Source organism: Metopolophium dirhodum, chromosome 2 (genome assembly GCF_019925205.1).
Source record: "Metopolophium dirhodum isolate CAU chromosome 2, ASM1992520v1, whole genome shotgun sequence".
In the NCBI taxonomy this organism is placed as follows: Eukaryota; Metazoa; Arthropoda; class Insecta; order Hemiptera; family Aphididae; genus Metopolophium; species Metopolophium dirhodum.
In genome coordinates, this window is record NC_083561.1 from 10,816,351 (window position 1) to 10,825,172 (window position 8,822).

The window sequence follows — 8,822 nt, forward strand, 5'->3', positions numbered from 1 at the left end:
TGAATAATCGTGATTCGTGAGGCAGGTAGGTACTGGACAATAATGAATTACGATAAAATTAAGTTAATAACGGATTCTGCGTAATAGGTACGTAAACTTTTTTCTAAAGGTATAATGTACCTACTTACGGAATGATCAGTATGTGGCTAAACTAGATAACTTTCTTAATCAATTTTTATGATATTGGAATTATGTTTGTTTTTTTTTCTAAAGCTTTAATAGCTTGTATAACACTATATTTTTACAAATGGTTTTAATTTATATTATGACAACCAATATTTATTATTTTTCATTCTGAAATGTACTCTCCTAAAAACATTATTATTATAAATATCAAATACCTACTAAACAAATAGGTTTTTAAATGTATATAATAATACGCTTTTAAAGTTTATATGAGCGTAGTGATGTGCGTCGTCAAGACGTACATATACATATATCTAAAGGTTCATCTAAATTTGTATTAACAATAAAAATGTATTTGATGATAATTTGACTATTTAAATGACTATTTAAAAAAAAATATTCTGATATAAATCGCAAAATTAAAATAAAAGATAAAAATTTGAAAAACAAAACATTGATTTATTAATTTTTACACGTCTTTTCACTGTCCCTAGAAACACGAATTAATGACGTTTCAGTGCATTTGTTAATAAATTTAAGTTCTTTTTTCTTACCCTCTATTGGTTCAGTTGTTTTTTATTTTAAGGCAGATATATTTACTAACAAATTGTGTACGCACTGTTCCAGTTCCCAGTGCAAAAAAAAATATTTATATTTCAAAAGAATAGGTAGGTAGTAGATACAACATTAGTATACATTAGCAAAAACTAAATAATAAAATATTTTGTAGATCATGCGAACGTTAATTGAAGTCTTGCACAACGAGTGAAAAATGCCTAACCCACATAATTATTATTTCAAATTACATTAAATATATAATTTGTCACGTCTATTATTTGATAATCACTGTATACCTAAAAGACTTACAATTCAAACAGTTTTAAATATTCTATTTTTATGATTTATTATATTTATACTGTTTGTGTATGTATCCATCATCGCTTGTATAATACTTCAAAAAGATACTTTAATAATTTTTCATAAATCACATATTAACATAATATATAATACCTATAATTATTACTTTAAGTATTTACATTTTACTCTAATATATTAGGGTGTACCCTGATTAAAAATCTATATCAATATACTTAAATACTCCAACACAGTAGTGTCAAGATGTCAAGGTGTTCATTAAATATAACTTTGTGTACATCAATTTTATCAATTTGATGGCAAATGTAAGAATATGATAATGCCAATAGCATACAACACCTAGCACCTAGCTGTTACCTAATTGACACTAAAAAAAAATATTTATAAAAAGCAAATTCTGTTTTTCTGAGAACTTATTATTTTTTTATTTATAAATTAGCATCATATGTGCAATACTAAATGCTTGAATAATTCAAGGTTTAAATGCCTCAATAATCAAAAACTTAAAACATTAAATTCAGGGACAATGTCTACATGTCAAAAAAATTATAGTAAACATCATCATACTCGATTAGGTGTACTCGAATGTTTACAATTCATTTTCTTTAACGTTTCAAGACTTTAAGTTCAAAAAAAAAAAAAAATGATTTTAAAACGTACATACCTACTTTGAGTTAGTAATTATTTTGTATCATTATAATATTTTATTTACATGTAAATGTTTGATTTGACTTACCCACAGGTACAAATTTCGCAAATACATTGTTCCTTCGGGGTTGCAGTAATTTCCTTTTGGTGTCTTGACTTTTTGTCTACTTTATTTTCTTGGACCTTTTTCGACGAAGATACGCGGTTTTCATAATTTTCGGTCATCCCTTTCACTACTGATTTTTCAAACACCACTTCGGAAGTTTTTCTATTTTCTATAACTTCTGCATGATTTGAAATAGACACGAAGTCGGTGATATCTTGAACAACGATGTTATCTCTTACATCCCTATTTCTAGCAGGCCTTTCGGGATAATATTCCGATGTATTCGATGTTACTTGAAAATCTTGAACTATAGATTGCTCCGAAAACTGTCGAGACTCGATGTAAGATTCTTCGGAAACGTCATAAAATACATCATGAACGTGTTTAGTATCGATTAACGACGTATTATAATTATTATCAAAAGGCATAACGTCTGCATTCGTTTTATCTGGTACATCAGATTTCGGTTTCCGTGGAGACCTCTCGGGTCCTTTATAACTTTTTACGGTTTTCCCATCAACGATTGTTGTACTACTGTCATTACTAGTCTTAACGGTCTTTATTACTTCATTATTTGATGATGATTCATCAATAATATAAGTTGTATTTAAAACTTGAGAATTAGTATCTACATTTACATTAGTACGTTGGCTGTTTAAATTAGTATTTAATGTATTAGATTTAGAAGTATTTTTTACAACATTTCGAGATGGCTCTTTAAAAGTTTTAATTAATTTTCCGCCGACCATGCGTACCGACAAGCCTTCTTCGTCAACATTATCAACAGTAGTTTTTGGTTTGGACTTATCTATTTTAGGTTCTGGTCGTTTCTTGCTTTTTGTAACATCTGGTCGATCGGTTTTTTGATTTGTAGAATTAGACGTTTTTGATATTTTATTTATATTTGATTGATCACTTTCTACATATGAGCTTGAAACCGAAGTTTGTTCATTGGTAGTAAACGATGTTGACGTTGTAATATCTCTTGATGAAATATCACTAGTTAAAATGTTACTTGACTTCAACACGTCAGTAGTATTTTTTTTGGACGGTGTTGGCTCTTTGAAAGTCTTAATTAATTTTCCTCCAACCATACGCACAGATAAACCTTCTTCGTCAACCTTTTCAACAGGTTTATTTGGTTTAGATTTTTCTTTCTTAGCATCTGGCTGGCTCTTGTTATTTATTTCATCTGGTCCGTCTATTCTATACACAGAATTAAATGTCTTTACATTAGACTGATCAGTTTTCCCAGTTGAACTTGATACCGAAGTTTGTTCATTTGTAGTAAACGATGTTGACGTTGTAATACCACTTGAAGAAATGTCATAAGTTGAAATATCACTTGACTTCGACACATCAGTGATAGTTTTTTTTGTCGGTGTTGGCTCTTTAAAATTCTTAATTAACTTTCCGCCGATCATGCGTACGGTTAAGCCTTCTTCATCGACAATATTGACAGTAGATATTGGTTTAGACTTGTCTTTATTCACGATTGGCTGTTTCTTATTTTTTGACTCATTTAATTGGTCAGTATTTTTATTTACAGACTTGAATTTCGTTGAAGTTTTTATATCCGATTGGTCAGTTTTTCCTAATGAGCTTGAAAATGATGACTGTTCATTAGTTATAAACGATGATGACGTAGTAATATCATTTGAAGAATTATCACTAATTACATTGTTACTGTTACTTGATTTTGAAATTTCGATAATATTTTTTTTTGATGGTGTCGGCTCTTTGAAAGTCTTTATTAATTTTCCGCCGACCATGCGTACAGACAAACCTTCTTCGTCGACAATATCAACTGTAGTTATTGGTTTAGACATGTCTTTTTTAGTCTCTGGCTGTTTCTTATTTTTTGAATCATCTGTTTTCTTATTTTCAGACTTCGATGTTTTTGATGTGTTTATACTCGATTGGTCAGTTTCACCAAATGAACTAGAAAACGACGATTGTTCATTTGTAATAAACGATGTTGATGTAGAAATATCACTAGATGAAATGTCACTAGTTAATATATTAGTCGACTCCGACATGTCAGTAGTATTTTTTTTTGATGGTGTCGGCTCTTTGAAAGTCTTTATTAATTTTCCGCCGACCATGCGTACAGACAAACCTTCTTCGTCGACAATATCAACTGTAGTTATTGGTTTAGATAAGTCTTTTTTAGTCTCTGGTTGTTTCTTATTTTTTGAATCATCTGTTTTCTTATTTTCAGACTTCGATGTTTTTGATGTGTTTATACTCGATTGGTCAGTTTCACCAAATGAACTAGAAAACGACGATTGTTCATTTGTAATAAACGATGTTGATGTAGAAATATCACTAGATGAAATGTCACTAGTTAATATATTAGTCGACTTAGACATGTCAGTAGTATTTTTTTTTGATGGTGTCGGCTCTTTGAAAGTCTTTATTAATTTTCCGCCAACCATGCGTACAGACAAACCTTCTTCGTCGACAATATCAACTGTAGTTATTGGTTTAGACATGTCTTTTTTAGTCTCTGGCTGTTTCTTATTTTTTGAATCATCTGTTTTCTTATTTTCAGACTTCGATGTTTTTGATGTGTTTATACTCGATTGGTCAGTTTCACCAAATGAACTAGAAAACGACGATTGTTCATTTGTAATAAACGATGTTGATGTAGAAATATCACTAGATGAAATGTCACTAGTTAATATATTAGTCGACTCAGACATGTCAGTAGTATTTTTTTTTGATGGTGTCGGCTCTTTGAAAGTCTTTATTAATTTTCCGCCAACCATGCGTACAGACAAACCTTCTTCGTCGACAATATCAACTGTAGTTATTGGTTTAGATAAGTCTTTTTTAGTCTCTGGTTGTTTCTTATTTTTTGAATCATCTGTTTTCTTATTTTCAGACTTCGATGTTTTTGATGTGTTTATACTCGATTGGTCAGTTTCACCAAATGAACTAGAAAACGACGATTGTTCATTTGTAATAAACGATGTTGATGTAGAAATATCACTAGATGAAATGTCACTAGTTAATATATTAGTCGACTTAGACATGTCAGTAGTATTTTTTTTTGATGGTGTCGGCTCTTTGAAAGTCTTTATTAATTTTCCACCAACCATGCGTACAGACAAACCTTCTTCGTCGACATTCTCAATAGATTTATTTGGTATAGATTTATCTTTCTTAGTGTCCGCCGATTTCGCGTTTTTCGTTTCATGTGGATGATCTGATGATTGATACAAAGATTTGGTTGCTTTAAGATTTGATTGATCGCGTTCTACATATGAACCCGAAAGTGAACTTTGTTCGTTTGTAGAAAAGGATGTTGATGTAGAAATATCACTTGATGAAATATCACTAGTTGAAATATTACTTGACTTCGAAAAGTTAGTTGTATTTTTTTTTGAAGGAGTTGGCTCTTTGAAAGTCCTAATTAATTTTCCACCAACCATGCGTACAGACAAACCTTCTTCGTCGACAATATCAACTGTAGTTATTTGTTTAGGCATGTCTTTTTTTGACCCTGGCTGTTTCTTATTTTTGAAATCATCAGGTTTCTCATTTTCAGACTTCGATGTTTTTGATGTGTTTATGCTCGATTGGTTAGTTTCTCCAAATGAACTTGAAAACGACGACTGTTCATTTGTGATAAATGATGTTGATGTTGTGATGTCACCAGAAGAAATGTCACTAGATGAAATATTACTTGATTTAGAAACGTCAAAACTGTTTTTCTTGGATGGCGTTGGCTCATTGAATTTTTTTATTAATTTTCCACCAACCATACGCACTGTCAAGCCTTCTTCGTCGACATTTTTACATGGATTTTTTTGTTTTGATTTATCTTCCTTACTGTCCAGCTGTTTTGTGTTTTTTGTTTCATGTGGTCGATCTGTTGTTTGATACAAAGATTTTGATGCGTTAATATTAGTTTGATCACGTTCTACATGTGAACTCGTAACCGAAGTTAATTCATTCGTAGAAAACGATGTAGATGTTGTAGTATTACTTGATGAAATATCACTAGTTGAAATATTACTTGATTTCGATGTATCAGTATTATTTTGTTTGTATGTTGTTGGCTCGTTGAAAGTTTTAATTAATTTTCCACCAACCATACGAACGTTCAACCCTTCTTCGTCGACATTATTAGTAATTTGTTCAGATTTGAATTTATTATTTTTGACTTCTTGCTGTTCCTTGTTTTTAAATGTATTTGGTCGGTCGAGTTTTTGATTTACAGAATTAGACGTTTTTGTATTTGATTGATCAGTTTCTCCATATGAACTTGATAGTGATGATTGTTCATTACTAATAAAGGATGTAGACGTTGTAATATCACCAGACAAAATATCACTAGTTGATATATTGCTAGATTTAGAAACATTAAAATTATTTGTGTGGGATGGTGTTGGCTCATTAAAAGTTTTAATTAATTTTCCACCAACTACGCGAACTGTCAATCCTTCTTCGTCGACATTTTCAACCGATTTATTTGGTTTAGATTTCTCTTTCTTAGTATCTGGCCGTTGTATGTGTTTAGTTTCATCTGGTCGGTCTACTGATTGATACATTGATTTTGAAGTATTAAAATTAGAATGATCGTTTTCTACAAATGAACTTGAAACTGAAGTTTGTTCGTTTGTTGAAAATGATGTAGACGTTGTAATATCACTTGAAGAAATATCCCTAGAAATGTTACTTGACTTTGACACATCAATTATATTTTTTTTTGACGTTGTTGGCTCATTGAAAGTTTTAATTAATTTTCCACCAACTACGCGCACCCTCAAACTTTCATCATCGACATTATCAACAAATTTTTCATTTTTTAAATCTGGCTGTTTCTGGTTTTTAAATGTATCTTGTTCGTCTGCAGTTTGATATACAGAGCTGGAAGTTTTTGAATTTGATTTACTTGTTTCTCCAAATGAACTCGAAATAGATGATTGTTCATTTGTAATAAAGGACGTTGATGTTGTGATATCACCGGATGAAATGTCACTATTTGATATATTACTTGACGTTGAGATATTTGATACATTTTTGGGGGTTTTTGTCGGTTCTTTAAAAGATTTAATTAATTTCCCACCAACCATGCGTACTGTTAAGCCGTCATTTTCAACATTTTTATTTTTTCCAAATAAATCTTTTGAGTTATATTCAGTATTATTTTGATACCTGGAATCATCAATTTTACTAGTTTTATCATAAAATGTTTTTGAATTTTCATTACTCGATGACGTTATTTCATCAATTTCCTGATTTGATCTTGAAAATATCGGTATATATTTTTGTGTTATGAACATCTCAGAACTATAATCATTAGATTTATCGGTAGATATATTTTGATCAATTATATCTGATTCAAATGAAGTTTTTACGTTATTTTGATACTGTTGTTTATTACCATCCACATTGTATGTTATATCCGTCTCTTTAGTATTCACGATATTTTGAGATTGTTTAGATGTTGACGGTGTATTAAATTGTTTTATCAATTTTCCACCGACCATTTTTACTGTTAATCCCGAACTTATATCTTGGCTATCAACAATATCTTTAGAAATTTTATTTTCGTAGTCCCGTGAAGTAGATGTTTTTTCTTTAAAATCACTTAATAAATTTAAATTATTCGCAGATGATTTTAGTTCTATTGATTCGTTATTTATTTGTTGATGGTTTCTACCATAATTAAAACTTTTTATTTCGTCAAGTTGGGTAGCACTCAATTTATTTTCGGATGAATTTATATTTGTATTAATCATTGTGTCTGTAAAATCGACTTGTCCGCTAATATTTGGTGGATATGAATAATTTGAGTTATCACGTGACATATCATCTATAGATTTAATTAATTTCCCATTTACTGACCTTACTGTATTTTCGTGTTGTATTGTATCATTTGCGTCCAACAGTTGTTTTGATTCGGAACTAACGTGTGAGGTAACGGTATTATAATTGGTCTCCGTAGACATCGACTGATCAACCGACGATGATTCATTTTCAAAGTTCTGCGACGAAGTTAGGCGATTTGATGTAGAGTACCGCGGCGAGTTCAATCCCTCTGGCGTTTCTATGGCACCTTCAAAGGAATATTGGTCGGCATACTCGGCATACTCGTTGGCCGAATCTGCGGTGTTCGACTCTTCGGTAGTGGTTTCTGTGGTCGATTGTGGTATGTCGTCTACCGTTTCCACGGTCGTATGGATATTGCCATCTTGATCGACGGTGGTGATGGTCTTAATGCTTTTACCAGTTGTAGTCTTTTTTATGGAAGACGAGCTTAGTGATTTTGAAATTGAAGCCGTGGATGATGATTCTGCAGCCTGCCTAGATACGACGCCTTTGACTAACGTCTTTTTCGTGGTATGTGGCGTTGAACTGCGCCCTTTACCGCTTACGTTCAATGGCTGTTCGTTAGCTACCCTATTGCTGAACATTTGTTTCGGAACCACCGTCGAGCTTTCATTCTTAATAATAGTTTTTTCACTTACCTTTGCAGTGTCACTTACAGCTCGATTTTTTGTGGGGTCTTTGGTTTTTTTTGTAGATTTAAACATTTTTTTTAATTATTATTATTATTTAAAGTAATTAAACAAATAATAATTTAACAATTCTTATAGCACTGCAATAGCTACAAAAAAACACTCGACGCACATTAACGATCGCACAAACAAAAATATTAATATTAAAAATAATAAGTAAACAGTATAACAACAGAGCGAATGAGTACAGCGTTATTCGACTACTAACTGACGGACGAGAATCTCGCTGAACGCTGTGCTTCGAGAATCGAAGAGGTGGCCCGCAGTAAGTGGGATACGCCTTCACAAACCTCCACAACTACACTATTATAATGCAACTCTCTTAAACCAGTTTCGTCCTACGCCGACTACCTATGACAATTTTTTATCTTACTCATCTCTAATAGTCGCTTATTTTTTGAACTAAATAAATTTATCATTTAGAACTTGATAATACTTCATGTTTTACTTTTTCTAAGTATCAACGATTCGTGTTTAATCGTTAGAAATATACACGTAATACGTTAGTTATTACTTATTATTTTAAATTATAC

At 31.3% G+C, this 8,822-nt stretch overlaps 1 protein-coding gene across 2 annotated transcripts in view; it reads right to left on the reverse strand.

The window, feature by feature from the left end:
* LOC132939440 (titin) overlaps positions 1-8,475 on the reverse strand; it is a 41,140-nt gene extending 32,665 nt beyond the window's left edge. For both annotated transcript variants that reach the window (XM_061006599.1, XM_061006597.1), the window contains exon 1: positions 1,739-8,475. In XM_061006599.1, coding sequence (XP_060862582.1) covers positions 1,739-8,304 — 6,566 coding nt within the window. In that variant the 5' untranslated portion in view covers positions 8,305-8,475. The remainder of the gene's footprint in view (positions 1-1,738) is intronic.
* Positions 8,476-8,822: the final 347 nt, after the last annotated feature.